This window comes from Rattus norvegicus, chromosome 5 (genome assembly GCF_036323735.1).
Source record: "Rattus norvegicus strain BN/NHsdMcwi chromosome 5, GRCr8, whole genome shotgun sequence".
In the NCBI taxonomy this organism is placed as follows: domain Eukaryota; kingdom Metazoa; phylum Chordata; class Mammalia; order Rodentia; family Muridae; genus Rattus; species Rattus norvegicus.
The window spans coordinates 149,448,020-149,471,117 of NC_086023.1; the positions used below are offsets into that span (position 1 = coordinate 149,448,020).

General features: G+C 42.6%; 1 protein-coding gene across 51 annotated transcripts in view; it reads right to left on the reverse strand.

Annotated features, from left to right (window-relative positions):
- The window catches only part of Epb41 (erythrocyte membrane protein band 4.1), a 154,099-nt gene that overhangs the window by 53,940 nt on the left and 77,061 nt on the right, over positions 1 to 23,098 (reverse strand). For all 51 annotated transcript variants that reach the window (XM_063287563.1, XM_063287556.1, XM_063287555.1 and 48 more), the window contains 6 exons: positions 22,828 to 22,932; positions 20,037 to 20,079; positions 13,683 to 13,758; positions 12,336 to 12,554; positions 4,526 to 4,613; positions 696 to 848 (listed from right to left, as the gene is read on the reverse strand). In XM_063287563.1, the coding sequence (XP_063143633.1) occupies positions 696 to 848; positions 4,526 to 4,613; positions 12,336 to 12,554; positions 13,683 to 13,758; positions 20,037 to 20,079; positions 22,828 to 22,932 (684 nt within the window). The remainder of the gene's footprint in view (positions 1 to 695; positions 849 to 4,525; positions 4,614 to 12,335; positions 12,555 to 13,682; positions 13,759 to 20,036; positions 20,080 to 22,827; positions 22,933 to 23,098) is intronic.

The window sequence follows — 23,098 nt, forward strand, 5'->3', positions numbered from 1 at the left end:
CAGACACATAGCCCCCCTACCCCCCACACACACCACACACACACAATGCAACACACACAAACACATACACAACACACACATAACACACCACACACCATAGACACACACACACACACACGCGCGCGCACACACACAAATAATAAATTTCCAGGACGATGAGATCTGCATAGACAGACCTCTGTTAAAAAAAAGGGGGGGGGGGAGGATGGGGAGGAGAACACCTACATAGAAGGGGAGGGGAAGGGGGGAGGGGGATGTTGGCCTGGAAACCGGGAAAGGGAATAACATTTGAAATGTAAATAAGAAATGTCCAATTTAATAAAGATGAAAAAAATTTAAAAAGACCAAACCAATAACTTAAAAGAAAAATTAACTCCTATTTAAACAATTGATTTTCTGTTGTACCATGAGAGCTTTTTTAATATAAAAGCTGAAATTATATGGGTATATCCTGAAATCTGGGGATTGGTCTGTTTGCTTTTGTTGCGCAGGCGGCAGAGACAGCTCTCAGCAGGCCGACTGGAAGCCTTGCTCCTTCTTAGAGGAAGGGTTTTCTTATGTAACTCAGGCTCATCCTGAACTTGAAGTTCTCCTCCTGCCTCAGCCTCCAGGATTACAAATACGGAGATTTGCTACCATGCCCAGCTAGAAGGGATGTTTCAGTCCATGCTTGGTTTGAGACTGAAGTTACGTACCTCTCCAGGCCGGATCTTGATGAAAAAGCTGCTACGTTTGTAAGAAATCTTTAGCACTTTGGGCCAAGGGAAACGGTTAATTCTCAACTTATCTTTGTAAACCAAAAGGCCACTAGAGCAGACTCCTAGGATGATATCCACTCCCTCCAAGTCCTGAAAAAGAGAAGAAAAGTGTTCAACGCATTACTGGCTATTACTAAATAATCTAGAGCTCGACAACCAGAACCCACGGCAAAGCATGCAGCAAAGAGAGCCCTTCACACAGCCATTATCCACTGGGGTCTCACATCTAAGTCGGGGACAGCCTCGGTCATGCAGCTAGCCATCACGGCACGAGTTAGCGCTGCTAGGCCAGTGAGATGACGGCCCAGCGGATAAAGGCTTGCTACCAAGCTTACGGCCTGAGTTAAGACCCCGGAATCTACATGGCTGGAGTGAAGAAACTCCCACGTCATCCTCTGATGGCCACCTCCACTGTGACGTACACGTTTATTATTGTACGGAGTTACCATAAGAGATCTGACAGTAAAAATTGATGCTAAGTATATTAAATTATAAGTAATATTCCTAAGCCTAGAAAAAACACTAAAGAAAATGGCATCAATGTACCTAATTATTAAGAAAAAATCAAAACAGTAATCACATAATTTAAGAAAAAAAAACTGCACCTGAATTAATCACATGACTATCTAGTTATCAAACCCAAATGCTTCCAAAATTAAATACTTCCTGACTACTTTTCCCTAAAAATGAGTATATAGAAAATTATTAGCACCTCAATGTATTATATACAAGAATTATAGAGATAAGTCTCACACAGCTTCAATTCAATGACTATATAGATTTTACCAGAAGATGCCCTCTTACATTCTTAAAGCCCACAGATTATAACTATCTTTCTCTTTTCTAAAGTTTAAAAAACATAGTTAGTTAGTGGTTAGTTAGTTAGTGGTTGGTTAGTTAGTTGGTTGGTTAGTTAGTGGTTGGTTAGTTAGTTAGTAGTTGGTTGGTTAGTTAGTTGGTTGGTTGGTTAGTTAGTGGTTGGTTGGTTAGTTAGTTAGTAGTTAGTTGGTTGGTTAGTTAGTGGTTGGTTAGTTAGTTGGTTGGTTAGTTAGTTAGTGGTTGGTTAGTTAGTTATGGGTGGGCACAGAGCTGCTACAACTTAAGTACGTGTGGAGGCCGGTGGACAACGTGAAGGAGCTGCCTCTCTCCCTCCATGTGGCTCTCGGATCAAACAGCCCGCCAGGCTCGGCACCAGCCTCTGCCCACTGAGCCAGCTTGTCAGCTTCCTTTCTCTCTTGCCGACATTATTTGGAGGAACACTTTGCTTGGCAGCAGTTTGAAAAGACACATGCTATCCGGCTCCATCCACTATGACACCACCCCCATCAGGAGACCAGACACGCACTGAGCAGACTTGACCTGGAAGTGCTCCTGAGGTCCTAACAGCACTTCCCAGGGTCATGGGAGCTGCTGTCCGGTGCAGAACAATCCAGAGCACAGCGATGGCTCCAGAAAGCCATGACTGTGCAATGAAATTTTACTACAATGGACAGAACCTAACCACGAACTCATAAGACATTCGGGCAAAGAGAATCCTGAAAACCGTCCACAGGTCCAAGAGAGACCAGAGCTTAAATGTCTGTTTCTAAGTTTCTACCAAGTGACTTTTCTGAGTATTCGAGACTAAATAAGATTGAAAGAGTTGGTCCATCATCCTCTGAGATAAGCCTACCATACCTTGAGAAGAATTCTACTAAACAACTTATCATATTGAGCTAAAAAGTAGATTTTTCTGTAGTTCCCACAGATATAGTTTCTATTTTTCTAGCTCTGAGTTTATGCCTGGACTCCACGATAAAATCTCTTCAGTTTTAATTTTTTTATTTATTTGAAACAGGGTCTTATGAGTCCCGGCTATCCTAAAATTCCCTATTTGGCCAAGAATGGTCCTCCTGCCTCAACTTCCCAAGGGCTGGGATTATGCACCGAACCATCCAGTTCATGTGCGGGATTGAAGCCGGGGCTTCATGCACGCTAGGCAAGCGCTCTGCCGTCTGAGCTGTCTCTCCAGTCCCACTTCCCTTTTGTGCTATGTCTTCACTCCCTTATTACTTACTGGATGCAGTTCTGTCTACATCACAGATACTAGTTCAGTTCCTCTAAATGAGGCCAGGACCATCCCTTGCAATCTTTCCAACACTCCTAGCCATTTTATTTTAGTAGCCATTTAGTAGCCAAGCAACTTGCATAAAGTAGGCAGGTTGGTGATTAAACTCATGCTTCTCATCTCCTAAACCAGTAAGTAGTTCTCAAAAGAGCTACGGTTCACCCAGTGCACATGAGTCACTCAGAGAGCTTGTCATGCAGACTCCTGAGCTCCTACCCATTTGATTATTAACTCTGGGAGAGACCTGAAATATTTATATCTAACAAGTTTCTAGGTGGTACTAAATGTCACTGACTCAGAGACCACACTTAGAATCACTGGCCTTGGGCAATGGTTCTGATTCAGGCATCATTAGCATCACTTGGAATGGTCATTATAGCTGGAGTGAGAGCCTCTCCTGTGCCAGCCTATAAATCCGGGCAGAGCTCTGCAGTCTGCATATTTAATAGACACCCAGGTGATTCTTAGGCAGATGACGCTCCTCATGAAACTGAAATGCCCCTCGCAGCCTCTCTACATTTTTAAATGTAACTTTATTTTAGAGAATACAATTTATTTTTCTCTAGATGTTCATATTTTTATCTTTACAATGTTTTGGTTGCAAAATTTTGGTGGTAAAAATGGTAAGGGATAACTGGATTGATACCTAGAATTCTAAAAACAGAAAAAAAAATATCAATTTAAGCTGAGCATGATGGCACCTGTATGCCTAGCACCTGGAAGGCAGATGAATTCTCTAAGTTCAAGACCACCCTGGTCTACATAGCAAGTCATAGGCAGGCCAGGGCTACATAGTAAGGTTCTGTCTAAAAACATAAACAAATAAATGAACAAATTAATTAATTAGACTCTGCCTTTTCTCTCTCTGTAGCCCAGACTTGCCTTGAACAATCCTTTTGCCTCCAGAGAACTGGCATTACAGGTGCAATCTGCCACACCCAGCTTCCTCCCTTGTTCTTCTCCCACAATCCTTTGCTTCTTTCCTTTCTTCCTCCTCCCTTCTTTTCCTTCTGCCATCATTGAGGGGGTCCTGCTCTGTAGCCAGCCAGGCTAGCTTTCAGTTTTCTAGCTATGGGTGCTTTGGCTGATGTATGTCTGTGTTCGACATGCTTGCCGTACCCAGGAAAGCTGAAGAGGGCCTCTGATCTCCGGGAACTGGAGCTACTGATGGTGTGAGCTGCTGTGTGAGCATCAAACCCTGCTCTGGAAGAGCAGCCAGTGCGGTTAACCACTGAGCGGCTCTACAAGCCCAGAGTACCTTTGAACTCAAGACCCTTCTGCCTCCCTTCTGTCATCTAGTGCTGAGGTTACAGGCATGTTCCACCATGCCAAGAACTTTCTCAGGAAAGTTTTAAAATACCATAAATAGCCAGGCAGTGGTGGCTCATGCCTTTGATCCAGCACCTGGGATGGAGAGGCAGGTGAATCTCTGAGTTCAAGGCCAGCATGGGCTACAGGGATACAGAGTGAGTTCCAGGACGGAAAAACAAAAACAAAAACAAAAAACAACCCCAAAAAACCTAAATAAATGAACAAAATAACATAGGTAGATGTTGCTAAGAGGTGTAAGGTAAAACAAGTGTGCCGTATACATTAACAGGCCTGTGTCATGTGCACATACATACATGATACATACATGTTAATAAAGGTCAAAGTCTACCTTTGCTTTATGAAGATCAACTCCATACATGGACAACTTTTTGGCATTCTCAAGAAATTCCAAGTCAGCCTGAGCTGGAGTCATGGACCTTTGACAGAACAAAAATAGAAAATTCAGTGCTACAGCAGAAGAATTTATGATAATAACAATGGGATATTCATTGTACTTTATATAAACACACACACACACACACACATACACACACACACACACACACACACACTTTTGAGTCCTCAACATAATTACGGGATGAGAATCTTCTGAATACCTGAGCCTAAATAACTGAAATATGACTTAGAAAACAAAATTTTAAAAAACAAAAAACAGAAGACACCAAAAAGCTATCAGAAAAGCAAGCTCTTAATCCAACCATTTCCTTCAAGCTCCCTGGCCCAGCAAGAGTTCTTCACGCCTCTTTAGCCTTTTTCTGTGTCACACATGAGCCCCTCCTACTAATTTTCTTGCCAAAGTAATGACCAAATTAAATCTTCAGGACAATTTACAAGATCCTCTTAGCGGCCTTTTCTTCTCTCTACCCTGAATTGAGTTATTATGGAAATGAAACTGGAGGGCAGCTGACGGTACTTAGCTGGGGCTCTTACTGGGGGCAGATTTGATGAGAAGCAACTTTCTGGTAACAGATGGGGTCCTGCCCACTGAGCTCAATAGATAAATTGGCCAATAGAAGCACACTGATAATAGGACTGTTTTCTGTTATTAAGATGTCTTCACTGCCAGGAAGATAATGAGTTAGACTTGTTTGAAAACAGCCAGTCTGACTGTCTAAACATCCACTGTGCCAGCCTCTCTAAGTTTCTTCTCTTTTGAAGAACATTCTTGAGCTGTTCAGTTAGCTTTCAAGACAAAGACATCACTCACAACGCTGCACAATTTGGACCAATTACGACAGTTCACAGTAACAAGGCAGCAGATCCCCAAGGAAAAACACAGGGACAAGCAACTTTCCCCTAAGACTGCCTAGAGCCATAGAAGCAGCAGGGGTCTCTCCGCTTAACAAGGAAAGTCTCTGCCAAACCCATCTGTCTTTATCCTCATTAAAAAGAACAAAGCATTTCTTGGAACAATAACCACCAACAGGAGAAAAACAATCCTATCAGCTTTCCCGAATAAATGTTTCACCAGCTCTAGATCATCTCACTTAATTGACTAATTGAAATGAAGGCTAAGGGGGTGAGGAGATGATGTGCAAGCTCCTCAAAGCATCTCCGGCCATTTTCACAATCATGTGTATCTCTCTACACGAGTGACCCACTCTTCCACTTGCGGTCACTCTCATTATTCTGTTTCTGTCGTTCCGACTCTTATGTGTTGGTAAACAGGTCAGGATCACCAGCAGGTCAGAAACCAGTAAGAGGCAGCAGGTTCAAGTAAGAATCACAATGATTATCTATTTGTAAATCATATGGATAGCAATGAGCGTTTTTTTCTGGTGAATACATAAAATGTGATTATCAAGGTCAAATTAGATCACCGTTCTGAAACTGTGCGGTAACCTATGAGGGTTCATTACTATTAAATTTTAGTTTTCTAATAGTCCTAATAGTTCATCTACATTCAGATCATAAAATAAAATTACAAAGACTAATATGAAGCTGGGCACAGCGGCAGACCACTGTGACGCCAGCACTTGGGAGACGGGACGGGAGGATGAAGTGTCCGGGTTAGCCTGAGGTTGCATGAGAAGCTGTCTCAACACTGCCCTTACCTCCAAACTTTTTTTTTTTTTTTTGGTTCTTTTTTTTCCGGAGCTGGGGACCGAACCCAGGGCCTTGCGCTTCCTAGGCAAGCGCTCTACCACTGAGCTAAATCCCCAACCCCTGAACTTTTTTTTTTTTTAAGAGAAGTGGGGACCTATGTCTCTAATGCTAACATTCAGAAAGAAAAGGCAGGTGTATCTGTCTCCATGAGTTCAAGGTCAGATTGTGCTTCAAGCCAAGCACGGTCTTACCATGAAGTGAGACTTTATCTCAAAAGAGATGAGGGTGTTGGGGGGTGGTCGGATCACTTAAATTCATACACGACTTTAAAGTGTTAGCTAAAACACACGACAGAGGCCTTCCCCTAGGGCTAGGGGGATGACTCACTGCTGTGCAAGCATGAAGACCAGAGCTCAGATCGCAGCACCCATGTAAATAAAGGACATTCTACCCACAATCATAGCACCAGCACTGAGTGGAGCAGAGGCAGGAGGATTGTTGGAGCTTGCTGGCTGCCAGCCCGGTTAAAAGAAATATGAGCTAAAGATTCAGTGAGAGACGTCTGTTCCTCAAAGGAACAAAGTGGGAGATGATGAAGGAGACACAAGATTCCCACACAAAAACTTCTTACACACACACACACACACACACACACACACACACACACACCAAGGTGGAGCAATAGAGGACATCCATGTTACTCTCCAGGTTCTACACACGCTTGCACAAGTATAGGTCATCTGCATGCATCGCACACACAATTATAATTTTTTCTCTATATTCATTCTTCAACCTTAAGGGACATCATTAGAATATGTGTATTCACACTGCATATCTGGGCAAGTGTGCTTCAACAGGATAGTATGAAGAGGATGTGGATTTAGCTGGGGCTGGGGCTGGGGATTAGCTCAGTGGTGGAGCGCTCGCCTAGCAACAGAACAGTGACTAAGATGCCCCAAGAGCTAGGACTTCCCACACTGTCCTGTACCCACAGTCACTCTCCACACCCTGCTGAGACCCTCATGTCCTAAGCCAGAGGCCTGGGCAGCATGGGTGACTGACTTACTCACATCTACCTACTGTCCCTGAAAGGTCTTTCCAATGAAAAGAATCATTCATATTCACATATAAAAATTAGGAAAAGGGGCTGGAGAGATGGCTCAGTGGTTAAGAGCACTGACTGCTCTTCCCGAGGTCCTGAGTTCAATTCTCAGCAACCACATGGTGGCTCACAACCATCTGTAATGGGGTCTGATGCCCTCTTCTGGTGTGTCTGAAGACAGCTACAGTGTACTCACATACATAGAATAAATCTTAAAAAAAAAAAAAAGCCAGAAAGGAAAAAAAAGTATCATTAAAAAAAAAATTAGGAAAAGACCATGAAAAATATGGGGGAAATATTCCATGATCATAATCCACAAACATCTGTATATGTAAATACAGCATACATGTTTTCTAAACTGAAATAATAAGTTAGGAATAGCATTTAGCAGTTATACTCTTGCAGGCTCAGTTCCTAGCACCCACATGGCGGCTTAACCCACATCTAACTCTAGTTTCAGAGAATCAGACGCCCTCTTCTGGCATCCAAGACATGGCACACATGCGCTGCACAGACAGACACAAGAGTACAACATCCTTATACATACAAAATAAAGATAAATATTTTTTTTTTTTTGGTTCTTTTTTCGGAGCTGGGGACCGAACCCAGGGCCTTGCGCTTCCTAGGTAAGCGCTCTACCACTGAGCTAAATCCCTAGCCCCAAGATAAATATTTTTTTTTAAACCACAAACTATCTTTCACCATAAAAACATAATGATTAAGGTTTGTGCTAAGATTTTCAAGACCTCTGAAAGTCATTAACAAACCTGCTGGGAAAAAGTTAGGTATTTCTAGACCGTGAAGCATGCTTGGTCTGTAACATATTCAGGAGCAAACAACAATTTACCACTTGGAAGTCCTGCAGCTTACAACGTGCCAAGCTAGAGCCCTGGCACCAGCCGATTCCTGCTTAGGCCCCCTTCTTCTATACTGACGGATGCAGCACAGGCATCAGTATCAAAGGGCTCCAGTGATCTGCCACAGCTTCTTAACAACTGCTGCTGCCTTTCCTGACTGAGGACTGTGATTTCAAATAATTAAGTAGGGACAACTGATAAGTCTGCCTGCCTCCTTGGTTCCCAAAAGCGGAGGGCAATTACTTTTAAAGCTTGATTTGCAAGTGTTAACTCAAAGAGTTAATTATAGCTTCTAAAGGGCCAGTACACCAGTTTCCTAGTGTGTGGGCTGTCTTCTGTTTGTCTGAGGAGTAAAGTAGCATTGGCGTGTACCTTTCAACACATTAAAGCTTACGCCTCAGCAGGAGTCTGTTTGATTGGTTAAAGCACCAGGTTACTGGGCGCATTAACTCTTCCATGTGGGTTTCTGTCACTAAGATTACCAATCTATCCAGAATGGCACAGTAAATCCCATGATGGCCGACATCTCTGTTCTCTAGTCATGAAGATCTGATCGCTCAGTTTCTATTCTTCATCTAACAGAACATCAACTAGACCACACTCACCAGAACTTAAATAGAACAATCTCACATGGTTCATAAATAGTGATTAAAAATTATATTGTTGTTGTTGATGGTGATTTTGATTTTGGGGGACAGGGTCTCATGTGGTCCCGGTTGGCCTTGAACTTACTATTGTAGCCGAGGTTACCCTTGATTCCTGAGCCTTCTGCCTCCAACTCCCAAGAGCTTAGATAATGGATGTGTGCAACCACAGATGTCTAACAGTCATGTTCCTACAAGCATAATCGTTTGCTAAGTGCTAGATGCATTTTCTGATTTAACTATAAAACGATAAGCCTTATTTTTCAGATAAGAAGACGAAACTCAGAGGGCTTAGGTAACTTACCAAGAGGCACAGAGCTAGAAAGGAATGGGGTCTGAATTCAGAGTGAGATGACTACCTCCTCTATGTGCCCACTGCATAACCAGGAAGTTCCCAAACTCTTTCCGCCTTAGGAATCTACCGCCTCAATTACTGAAGACCCCAAAGCACTTTCCTCAGTGCCATCCTGTTCTATAAATTATAAAACTAAGCAAAAATTAAAGTGTCCACTTACATTGGTGTTGTTGTTGATGATTTTGTTTTTTGGGGGGGACAGGGTCTCATGTGGTCCCAGTTGACCTTGAACTTACTATTGTAGCTGAGGTTACCCTTGATTCCTGAGCCTTCTGCCTCCAATTCCCAAGAATAAAAATAAATCCACTGGATTTTTAAAAACAGTAACAGGAAAAATAATAGCGAAGGATAAAAATTTTAAGTCTTTTTAAATACTGAAACAAGAACAGTTTCTCGTGTGTGTGTGTGTGTGTGTGTCTGTGTGTGTGTATGTGTCTCTGTGTATGTGTGTGTGTCTGTGTGTGTGTCTCTGTGTGTGTGTGTGTCTCTGTGTATGTGTGTGTGTGTCTGTGTCTCTGTGTATGTGTGTGTGTCTGTGTGTGTGTGTCTCTGTGTGTGTATGTGTCTCTGTGTGTGTGTGTATGTGTGTGTGTGTCTGTGTGTATGTGTCTCTGTGTATGTGTGTGTGTGTCTGTGTGTGTGTGTCTCTGTGTATGTGTGTGTGTCTGTGTGTGTGTGTGTCTGTGTCTGTGTGTCTGTGTGTGTGTCTCTGTGTGTGTCTGTGTGTGAAGGCCAGAGGCCGACCTTGGTTCTCATTCCTCAGGGCACCTTTCACCGGGTTGGTTGAGCTGGGTCTCTTCATTGCTCTCAGCAGCTATGCTAGGCTGTCTGTCTGGCCAGTGAGCCCCCAAATCACCTTTCTCTGCCCCTCAGTGAGCACCTACCTGTCTCTGCCCTGCTGGTGTTAGGATTACCAGCCTGTGCCACCATGCAAGGCTTTTTACGAGGGTTCTACGTGGGCTCTAGGAGCTTGAACTTGGGTCCTCATGCTTACAAGACATGCACTTTGCTGACTGAGCTCCCTCTGTACAGTCTAAGAGCAGTTTCTTAAAGAGCAGTGAAATGTGAAATATGAAAACAAGCCAGCGAAATGCTTGTGCTGCTCAATTGCATGTTTGGGAATTTACTGGTCTGCCCTGTGTTTTTAGTGGACCTTTTTACTTGTGCATTATTTTACTTATTAATTTCAAGACATGGTTTCTCCATGTAGCTCCGATTATCCTGGAACTGGTTCTGTACACCAGGGTGGCCTCAGCCTCAGAGATCTGCTTGTCTCTGCTTCCTGAGTGCTGGGATCAAAGGTGTGCACCACCTCGCCTGGCCTGCATTATTTTAAAAGATTATGGATTTCATAGATTCATTGCTGAGTTAATTCATCTAAATGTTGGCACGCTGCAGCATATAAACCACATTTGTAAAACACTACTCATGGGGCTGGGCAGTGGTGGTGTGCTCATAATGACTACACTGAGAAGGTGGAGGCAGGAGGATCAAGAGTTGCAGCCATTCGTACTAGTGAAGAATATAAAAGAAAGGGAGGGGGGTAGAGCAAGGCACAAAACCTCTCAAAGTAGACCTCCACTGTGACTGAATAACTATGAAAGTTTCATCAGGAGCTGGGTGGTGGTGATGCTTGCTTTTAATCTCAGCACTCAGGAGGCAGAGGCGAGCGAATCTGAGTTCAAGGCCAGCCTGATCTACAGAGTGAGCTCCAGGACAGCCAGGGCTACACAGAGAAGTCCTGACTGGGATGGGGAACAGGTATCATCATAAAGTTAACAACTGTACTTGGAAACCACTATTCCCTCTGTTCGGTTTTACGGGAATAACACAATATTGTCTTTTTGTATTTTACTCATTACCAAATGCTCATACGACTATAGTAGGAATTTTTAAGTTATTAGAAAATATTATCTCTTCTAATTGTAAACTTTTCCCCCATATTTTTAAAAAGAGAATTTCACGGATCAGGCTGTCTCTGAATTCTGTATGTGCCTAAGCATGACCTTGAACTTCAGAGCAGACTAAAGCAGCTTGTGAAATTCAGCTACAGTAAGTCATTCCAATAAAAAAAAAAAAACAAAAAACAAGGGCCTGGAGAGATGGCTCAGCGGTTAAGAGCACTGACTGCTCTTCCAGAGGTCCTGAGTTCAATTCCCAGCAACCACATGGTGGCTTACAACCATCTGAAATGGGATCTGTGCCCTCTTCTTGTATATATGAAGTCAGCAACAGTGTACTCATATAAATGAAGTTAAATAAAATTAAAAAATAAATAAATAAAAACATGAATATATAGAGGAAGAAATACAATTGGGGGTCACCTTAGTGACATTGCAAGATTATATGTTACACACACATTTTCCTTTTTAAATTTATCCATCACCTCATTTCTCCCAAGGTAATAACCTCAATCAGACACTTGAGGAACCAGATAAGAAAATTTTAAGTGCATCATCTAAGTTCACAGGGCCAGGACAAGAAAGAAGCAACCTGACTCAGATGAGGGGAAAACCCTGCTCTTGATTGTGGTGTGTCTCCTCCCAATGTTACTAATTATTTTCAAAAAAGACCAGTAAAGTCAGTGAATTTGATGAAGACTTTCAAAATACTTCCCAGAATATCTCGACCTCTGAAACCACTGTGTGCACAGAACCCAAGTTAGAATCTCCTATTCTCAAAATCTTAAGGCACCTAACGTAGTATGCATTTAAAACCTAAAATTAAAGTTAAGGCAATAACAGCAACAGCTATTTTACCAAGCACCTACTGTGTCCAAGGCCTTATGCTAAGTAATTCCCCCACACACATACTATCTATCTGTTTAGTTTTTACCGTACAATGCAATGACCATTACTCTGATGGCTAAGAAAAACACATTTCAATAAGCCTAGAAACAGTAAGAGTTTCCAATTCAACTGGAAACAAAAACAGAAACAAACAAACAAACAAAAAAGATCCATTACCCTGATAGAAAACTGAGGCTCAGAGGGCTTGAATGACTCTCCCAAAGTTAAACAATAAAGGGAAATGAACTCAGGGTGACTCTTCCTATGGCAAACAATGAATCGAAAATAAGCCAAGGATCAAAACTCATGGCCAAAACAAACACGGAATGTGTGGAGACATTTCACCTGTATGATTTATGCAACTCCATGACCTTCTCTTCAAGTTCCCTGGTCTGATTTGGAGCCAGTTTAAAGTCGCTAACATAATCCACGCCATGGAGCTCTGGGTCGTAGTCTCCCAGCTCCGACTGCACAGTGTAAGACCCGAGGAGGGCTAACGTTGCAAAGGAACAGGGCAGACGTCCAGCAACGATGTCCTGCCGCAGCTGAAGACATAAGTAGTACCTAGAGCCAAAAGAGAAAAGATGTGGCTGCCTCAGGAACGACAAAAGAACAACACAGACGGGCAGAAGGGAAGAAGGCGGGGCGGGGGAGGGAGAAGGAAAGGGGGAAAGGAAGCAAGCCGGGTAACTAACTGTTCATAGAGGATAGCAGCACGTGACTGGCCATTGTAACACTGTTTCTTCCTTTTCTTTGAAATAGTTTCATAAAACAAAAATACTGTAACTACGTTGAACAGAACTGGAAAGGGTTTAGAAAAAGAGGAAAGCAGGAAATCTCTGAAGGAGGTAAGGACACTAACATCTTAGTGACACATACTACTGAGTACATGTATACCGTGAAAATGATCTGAACACCTCTCAGGGAGAGGGTGGCTCTCAGCTGAGAGCAACTTCACAGCAAAGTAACCTTAGAAGATGCTACTGGCTCTTCAGGGAACTTAAGGATCAGATTTTAAGAGTTTATTTTACTCCCTCATTTAAACTGTTTCCCTACGTTCTTATTTTGTATAGGAAGGTTCTACCTGCATGTATGCCTCTGTACCCTGTGCATACATTGTCCATGGAGGTCAGAGGAGGGTGCTGGATCCCCTGGGACTGGAGTTACAGACAGTTGTGAGCTGTCATGTGGGTATCAGGAATTGAATCTGTATCCTCTGGAAGGGCAGCCTGTGCTCTTAATCACTGAGCCATTGTTAAAATCAAAGATGATTTTCTTTAAAAATTCAATGGGTTCTTTTTATATAAGATTCGTGCTAGAAATTAAAGGAGCTCGAAAGACAGGTCAGTTCATAAGGATGGTTTAGAAGGGAGATAAAATCTGATAATTATCATGAAATTTTGCTTTTTCCAACTCTAAGAGGAATGCAGTAGGAAAGTTTGGTCTTGCCCTCAGAGCCTGGTTGACGAGAAGCCCTGCTCACCACTTGGTGTACCGTGTAAGCAGGGCTGGCTCCAATCAAGTTCCAGCCTTCTAGGCTCACTTAGCATTTGCAAGCCTGCTTTGGAGGGATCAGAAAGTTTGTATTTTAGACTAACCATTTAACATTTTTCTTCTGTTCAGAGTAGGGAAGTCCCCAGAGCTTCCAACAAGAACTACAGTTATATACATAGCTATTGACCAAGTATTTACCTTGTTATGTCTTCTGTTAACTGTGCTGGGTCAGGTGGATAAAACTTCACATTAAATGTAAAATTCCAAGGAACACCTATAAAAATAAAGACAGGAATTTTGTTTTTATGTTTAAATTTTTGACTAAAAATATTCAGTTTTCTTTTTTTTTTTCCCTCAAATCTTTCAACATTTGCATGTTTTGTGCTTAGAAACCACCCAGAGAAGCTAGAAGCTCCTTTTTTAACCTTAGCACACAGTCTGGATAGGCAAAAGCTGAGGAAGGAACAATCCAGCAGGCCGATGTGGTCCCAGAACCTGGCTTGGAAATGTGAGCCATCAGACTCAGTGGTGCTCTTTTCTAATTTCGACGGTATTTATAGGTGATATCTTAACATTATCTGAAATAAACAAAAGCTCGGGTGCACATACGCACATACAGTTAAATGAATGTAAAAGAAACAAAAAAATTAAGATAAAATAAGTTCAGCAAAATAATATTTGAGGAATCTGGGTGAAGGCTACCTATGAATTTTTACACTAGTCTCTTGTAAATTCCCATAATCTGAAATTATGTTAAATTTTTATTAATAACTTATTTCTCCCCCCCCTCTCTCTCTGTGTGTGTGTGTGTGTGTGTGCGTGTGCGTGTGTTTGTGTGTGTACATTCCACTGTATATGCAGCAGCTGCTCACGTAGGCCAAAATAGGTTATTGGACCCCTGAGCTGAAATTACAGGTGGTTTTGAGCTGCCGGATATGGGTGCTGGGAATCAAACTTAGATCTTCTGGAAGAGCACAAGTGTCCTCAACTCCTGAGCCGTCTCTCCAGCCCCCTTGGTTAATGATTTTTTAAATTATTTTTTAAATGTACATTGGCGTTTTGCCTGCATGTCTGTATGAAGCAGCCAGACCCACTGGAACCTGAGTTACAGACAGCTGTGAGCCGCCATGTGGTTGCTGGGAATTGAACTTGGGTCCTCTGGAAGAGCAGCCAGTGCTCTTAAATGCTGAACCATCTCTCCAGCCCCCAGTAAATTTGTTAACAGGACTTTCTGGGGCCCAAGAGATGGCTTGGCAAGTGTAGGGACCTACATTCACATCTCCAGAACCCATGCTATAAAGCTGGTCACAGTTGCATGTGCTGTAGCCCAGCACTGTGGGAGGGGTGAGGCAGAGAAATCACTGGAGCCTACTGACTCCTCACCTCCTTACAGCTTCAGTGACAAGGCCCTGTCTCGTTGGAGTAAGACAGAAAGTGACAGGGCAAGGCTGGACATTTTCTTCTGTCCTCTGCTGGCAAGCATTGCCCCCAACACACATGTGCATGCACAACACACATACAAGGGTAAGTTTTAAAATGGCTTTCCTCTGAGAGCACAGGTGAGAATGTTTTAAGTGGCTGCAACCATTTAAAGCAGACACAGTGCCAATATCTTGCAAAGGTGAAAAGAAATGACTCATATTCTACTTCCAAATGTTCTACTAAACCTACTTCCAGGCACACATCCTAAGTCAGGATTTTTTTAAAGCTGTAGGTTATGATCCACTGCAAGCCTTTTTGATGGAGGAAATATCAGCACTTGAAAATAGGAAACAGAGGCTGGAGAGATGGCTCAGCGGTTAAGAACACTGACTGCTCTCCCAGAGGTCCTGAGTTCAATTCCCAGCAACCACATGGTGGCTCACAACCATCTGAAAGATTGGATGCCCTCTTCTGGTGTGTCTGAAGACAGCTACAGTGGACTTATCTAATAAATAAATAAATCTTTTTTAAAAAAGGAAAATATGAAATAGGTATAAAAGAAAACATCAGGATGTCACCCACATAAGGGTTAGTAATTGTTTGGTGAAGTTTTCTTTCTAGAGTAAGTTTCAAAAATGGTGTTGAGTGAGAAAAGTCACATAATTTATATGGCATTCAAAGGTCAAAACAAAACCATTATCCTTTAACAATAAAAATCCAGAAGTAATTAAAAACATTCCCCAAAACTCAGTGGAATAATTATTACAAAGTTCAAGACCATGGTGACCTTTGGAGATGAAGTAGAGGAGGGTGCCTGAGCTAAAGGCTTTTTAAAACATAATTTGAGTAAATTACATACAATTTTCTGCATACAGAGAAGGTGCAAGCATATCTTACCTATAGACTATCCCCGGTTTAAATTTTCTAAAAGTTTAAAATTATGTTAAAGCAAACACACACTCTTTCCGTGTGTGTGTACATGTGTGTGTATGTGTGTACATGTGTGTGTGTACACATGTGTGCATGTGTGAAATGTGTGTAGTGCTTGCAGAGGCCAGAAGAAGTTACTGGATTTCCTGGCACTGAAATTATAGGTAGCCGTGAGCTACCTGACTGGCCACAGGACAAGGGTGACTGGCCTGACTCAGCAAGAGAGAGCCCTCTTCTAGAATCTAGAAAATAAAGGACCTGAAGAGAAAGCTGGCAAGAGAAAATAACACCTAAGCTCAGAAGATACAAAAGGTTGACTCTAAGGAAATTTCAAAGTAAAGGAAAAAAGCATGTACTGTGGGTTGTAAGCAGGGATGTCTGTATGCTAATGCTGAGGGATGGTTTATACACTGTGCATTCAGATGCCGATTTCTGTGCCCAGACAGCTGGCTGCAGTCCAGATGGGCAAAGTCAAGCATCTCCAGTGTCAATGTTATGTAAAAATTGTTTTCCATCACCTCTGACCGGTTAATGAAGAGCTGATCGGCCAATTAACTGAGCAGAAGAGAAGAGGGAGGACTTCTGACCCCAGTCTCTCTGGTCAAGGGACCAGAGAGAGGTCGAGATGGCAAAACAGCTACAAGGACACACATGGAGCGGAGTGAGCCAGGGTAAGACCAGATGGCAAGTAACAGGCATGTGGCTTGGTAACAGGCAGCACAGCCAGAATAGCTCAGAACCTGTATCTTCATGCTTCAAGCTTGTTAATAAAAATGCTAGGTCTCTGTGTCTTTTATTCGGGAGCTAAAACAGGCTTGAGCTGATGTAGAAATGCCCCACAGTTATTTGGAAGCAAAAGGAACATAAGACACATACACAAACACACACACACACACACACACACACACACACACACACACACACACACAGGAAACTACATTTACAGGAAAAGGATAAAAACAGAGCTGGAAGGAGTCCCCCAAGTGGACTACAGACCTCTATGGAAAGGAAGAGATGTGACTGAAGAGAAAGCTGAGAGTCTAAACAAAATGCTAACACACGTGAACACACGTGAACACATGTTAATGCTGAGTAGACAGGGGACAGGGATTTTGTTATATAGTCTTTATATTTTGTCCAATTCCTCCTGCGATTTAAAGTTTTGGTGTTTTGTTGATTGGCATGTGCTGGGTAAGTGCTCTACCACTGCTCTATAACCCATCCCCAGCTTTATCAACTTCTAAGAGTCTGGGTCGGGATAGTCCAGTTGTTGAAGCAGTTGTTTTGGTGAAAACCTCAACCTGGTTCCAAAGACCCACAGCAAAGAATAATGTTTGGGCGTGGTGACATGCTTTTGTAATCCTAGTGCCAGGGAGACAGAGACAGCGATGCCTGACACTTGCAGGCCAGCGAGCCAGCACACTCAGTGAGCTTCAAGAATTAAAAAAAAGCCAGGGTAGACAGTGCCCAAAGATGGGGCCCAAAGTTGGTCTCTGCCCTCCATGCAGGGGTGCGTACCTATACACACACAATCATCACACACATACACTCACCAAGATATATAAATGAATGAATGAATGAATGAAATGTATTTGTAGACACTTAGCAAGTGCAGAGACACATTCACAAATGTAAACATGAATGTAACAGGAAATTAACAACTGGAGGACTAATTCGAAACACACAGGCATGACTGCTTACATATGGTGTATGTGATTTTTTAAAAAAAAATCAATGAAAAATATATAGATGGATGATGAGCAGATAGATGGGGAAAAAGGAAGGAAGGAAGGAGGGAGGGAAGGAATGGAGGAGGGAAGGAGAGAAGGAAGGAAGAAGAGAGAGGGAGCAGGCAAAAGATATGGCAATATATCAATATATCTGTTATACAAAAAGAGGAGCTGCATATTGAAACAGACACAACCATGGGTGTGTGTTTACATACACTCAGACTTGTCTAGAAGGGAGACAAGAAATTAGTTACCATGGCTGCTTCCAGAAAAAGAAGCTGCATGACTAAGACAAGGCAAGGAAGACTCACCTTGTGCTATTTTCGTCTGCAAGTTTTGATTTCATACAGCCTACCTGCAGCATGGATTTCTAAACCATGCCTAGCATTAATAGCTTTCGATTTGTTCATTCTGAGGCAGGACCTGAAGGAGCTGAAACCCAGGATGTGGACTCTCAGATAGGTATGAATTTTGAAAAATTCCTATCTGCCTAGAAATACCTTGCAGTTCATACCAGTTTAGCTGATTAGACTTAATGATACTTACACTCGTCATGGGCACTACAGAGATGGCTCAGCAGGTGACAGAGATGGCTCAGTAGGTGACGTCGCTTGTTGCACAAACCTGGCTACCTAAACTTGACCCCTGAACCCATGTACAGGTGGAAGGAGAAACTGACTCCATGAAGCTGTTCTCTGGCCTCATCACATATGCACATGTATACACAGACACATGCACACTCACAATAAACAAAACTACCCAAAGGTACACACCAAATATATAATGAAAAGGTTAAAAAAGAAAACACCTTTTTGACACATAAAGATCACTTCCTGACATTCTATACAATTCACTAGAAAAGCTTCCATTAGGAACATGCCCTGACCCCAAGTAGGTCTCATCATTATTATTTTTAATAGAGTCTTGCTATGTAGATTTATAGCTTGTGAAACCTGCCTCAAAATAATGACAAAAGTAGTAATTATAAAATAATAAACTTAAGCTTTTACTAGTAAAGAACAAATGTAGAAAGTTGCCAGCCCAAAAGGACTTTTTTTATTTTATGTCTATTTTAAGAATGCTAAAATAAAAACAATACAAAGCAACACTCTAAAATAGTCATGTGTAAGGTCTAAAGAAAAACATTTCATGATAACAAGTGTTTCAAGAAACAAGGGAGCAATTCTGTTTGGGTGACAGAATTAAAATCTGCTAATCAGAATGAGTGACAACCACTGCATGTCCTGGAAGTGTCTTCAAGAATAGATGAGGCTAAAGTGACAGCTAGCTGTCCTTAATCAAGACAAGCCGTCTTAATGAGCTCATTGGGTCTGTGGCTATGAAATGCCCATCTACACATTTCCATCCCAGAATAACGGTGAGCAGGGCATGCAACACAAAGTCAGGCTCGAGCTAGAAGAGAAGTCCCATTGCCAGAAAGAAAGCCAGTGGCAAACACATCTTCCTTCCTTTTATTTGCAAAAGGGCTGCAGACAAATAACTCTCCCTCATCTCCCTCGTGTGCTCTGGGGCCATCCGTGGAAACCTGAAACCTTGAATAGTACTGGACCCTATAAGTATTTCCCTCATATAGATACATATCTCTCAAAGTTGAGAACTTATCTTTCCACCTAAAGGACATACTTGGTAGCTTCTCTTAGGCCAACATGACAACTCCTGTACTTTGCAGCCATTCTTAAATGAAGAAAGGCTTACTTCACGCGAGCCTACGCTAGTCCATCTGATAACCTCACAGCTACTAAGCGACAGGTGTGTGTGCACAGTATACAGTGTGGGTACACTGGACCAAAGGTGACTCAGGGCCTAGACATGACAGTGCAGGGCCACACAAGCTTTTATTTCCACCCAGGAAAGCACATAACTCAGAGGTTCCCAGACCACAGGTAAAGGGAATTACAAAAAGGAGAAGCTACTACACAAAGAGGAAAAGCATGGAGAAAAAGCTAAAACATGTGAATGTGGTCGTAGCTCGTGTGTAAGGCCCCAAGTCCAGTCCCTAACACCAGAAAGAGAAGGGAGAGAAACACAAACAGCAAAAAGAACCTAACGGTCTAGAAAACTAAAGGAACCAGACCCACAGCAGCTCCTGCCAGTGGCCAGCGCAAGACTCCGTCTCTGCTGTTCTGAGGGCTGACTGACTCTCATGACTGTTTTCTCTTCTTCACTATTTCCCGACCTTCTCTTAACTCTCCTCCATTCCTACTGATCCAAGTTTGCCTTAGTTGGTCTGTTTTTTAAGTCAAAATCTGACCCACATCTCAAAAGTGTCAGTCTCTACTATACTTTTCTACTATGGAATCGGCCCTTCCTTCCAAGGAAAAGTTTTATCTCTATTTCAAAGCAGTCTGCAACAGCCAGGCCTCTCGGTGCCTGACTCACAGCCAGTGATGGCTGGAGGATCCTCTGGCCCAACTAGAAAGAGAACTATAAAAGGGCTGTGTCTACTCACCTCGAACCTGCTTTTTTATTTCTTTGGCAGAATCCAGCCATGTCTGTAAAAAGAAGAAAAGGCGTTCACACAGAGCTCCAAACACACAAACAATTCAGCACGGAGGCAGCTAACTGGCCGCCTTGGGGAAAAACGCCTCCAGATGAGCCTACATTTCCCCTGGAAGCCTTTGCGATAAGTTTACAAAGCACAGTAGTTCTCTGCAGCAGAAGAAGGAACCAGAGGTTGGTTTGAACCCACACTCCAGTATGTCCTACTGAGTAACTCGAGCCCCTCTGTGCCTAAGTCCCCTCATCTCTAAAATGTCAATTTTGTCATAGTGTCCCTCTTACAGAGCTCCTCATACATGTAAGTCTGCTTATAAACAGCAAATGTAAAGCAAACATGTGCCATTTATAGGATGTGGGAAAGATTAGTAAAGATCTAGAACTGGGAATGATTGACAACTTCCCAATCTTGTGTTCTCCTCTAACCTCTGATCTTGTTCAGATTTTCTATGTCAGCACAGCCTCTGGTGCATGGTTCATTACCCAGTTAGTATTTACTGAATGAATAGATCTTCCCTCTCCCCGATCTTCCCTCTTCCCTCTCCCTTCTATGTTCTTCCACCCCACTAGAGCAAGCCTCTTCAACCTACAATATCCTCTGCAACATAATGGTGCTTTAAAAGGCCTCACTATTAACAACCCTTCACAGGCCTCTAGGGTAGATGTTTAAAGACAAAATCTGCTAAATTTCTAGTATTATTCAGAATGTTTTGTTTTGAGATAGGCTAGATGGTCTAGAACTCTGTATGTAGACCAGGTTAGCCCTGAACTCACAGAAATCTATCTGCCTCTGTCTCCCAAGGGCTGGAATTAAGGTATGTACCACCACACTCAGCATATTTACAACATTAGATTTTAAACTATATTAAACGGTTTAAAACTACAAGATATATACACATTTTGGATGAATCCCATTGGTAGAATACGTGCTGCTTACATATGCAAGGTTCCCAGGCTTAATAGTCCACACACTCAGACACACACTCATACACACACACTCACACACACACATATATACATGGCACTACATGACACACTCACACACAGCACATACACACTCACATAAAAATTAACCGCACACTTGTTGGAGTCCTGTCACAGAGAAGAACCTGAGTGCTTTCTTTTGCCTCTCATTTGGTCAAAGGCAAGGGAATTTAAACATAAATGCTAAACTTGGCGGAACGTCTGAAAACCCTTGGCTTATATGCACCCCAAAATGTTCACTAATGGCACACACAGCAGGGTGCTCCACTGTTTTAAGAGACTTTCCGGCTCTCCACTCCAGAGATTCCATAAGCAATTCTACGACTCTGGGCCTAAAATCCCCACCAAGCTGACACTGAAGAAGGCAAATCCAGATTTGTGTCAATCACATGGGATCTTCAAAGTCTAAGCTCTCTTCAGAACCCGTTACTACTTAGGGTGAGATGACTAAGCAGGTAAAAGCAGCCCCTGTCCACCGAGCCTGAGTCTAAGCTCCAAGCCCTGTGGTAGAAGGAGGACACCAACTCCCAAAAGTTGTCCTCTGACCTCCATACATGAGCAACCCCTAATCCCAACCCCATGCACAAAATGGATTAATACAATTTATAATTTTTTGAACAAGATCAGAGGCTGAGGTTAAAAACACATCAAAAGCAGAAACAAAACATTTTATTAATAATAAAATCAGTATGTGTACTTCTTTGCTCAATTTAAAATATTCAATTCTTGGTATTGTATTCAGCTAACAAATGTTGGAGGAATGGTCCCAGGTGGATGACAATGTGGTTATGAAGAAAAGACTAGGGCTGGAGAGATGGCTCAGCAGTGAAGAATGCTGGCTGCTCTTCCAGAGGACTCGGGTTGAATTTCCAGCAACCACATGGAGGCTCACAACTGTCTCTAACTCCAGTTTCAGGGGATCTGGCACCCTCACGAATATGTACACGTACGCAAAACACCAATGCACGTAAAATTTAAAAACAAACAAACAAACAAACAGACTAAATTAACACTTAAGGAGCAGTCACTAATGAGAGATGAGTGGTGAGCAGCCATTTGCTCGCCCTGGGTGTGACTGTGGCGATGCTAAGCTGAAGCCCAGAGCATCTCAGAGCACAGACCTGAAGGAACTTTAGAAACATCTCTCCAGGTATAGGGGAGATCTGAGTCTTGAGATGCAGAAGTCAGTCAGACAAAGAAAAAATGAAAGTAATTAGAGAGGTACAGAGTACAAAACAGCTCCTGTGCCTAGTTCAGCACAACTTGAGCTCAGAGGTAGTCATGGAAGACAGAGGACAACTGGAAGTACAGAAAGGCCAGGACATGGAGACAGTACTCTATGCTGGGAAACCAGGGCTGCATCAAACTCTAGGAAAGTGGGAGCCGCTGAAGGGTTTAAAATAAAGGAATGACAATCATAGAAGTGTGACTATAGTCAGAGGCTGTAACTGAGAACACATACCAAGGTCTACAGTATAAGGGATAATGCCCCGGGGTCTTAACCTTTTCACCGTTCATTAGCTCTATAACCTTGGTATGAGACAATCCTGCTGAACTTCAGTTTCTCTTGATGATGAGAAAAAGCACTTTAGTAATAATGCACTCTCTCTCCCTCCCCCCCCCCTCTGTAAATTCTAGAAGGAAAACCTGAGAATACGAGAGACCACTACGTGCATGGATGTCCTGGAGAGGCAGGTATAAACACTGTCACCTACATGAGAAGGGGAATCTGCCAGGAGCTTACCCTGCAGTCTCCTTACCTTGGAGGTTGTGCTGTCCCACACGGCTAAACCAAAGTAGTCTTCTTCCAACAGGTTGAGGTGTTCACATACTCGCTTAAGCAGGTCTTGTCCCTTAGCGTGTTTCTGTGAAGATACAGACATGCTAGTTAAGGTTCTTTATTCTTGCATTCACCACCGGAATTTTCAAAAAGTGTGATTTTCCAATTCCCTCTTTTACCTTTTGTAACAAATACATTCTCAGGTGACTGCACAGTCTAAACAGAACATAATTTGTAAAATTCCTCTTCTT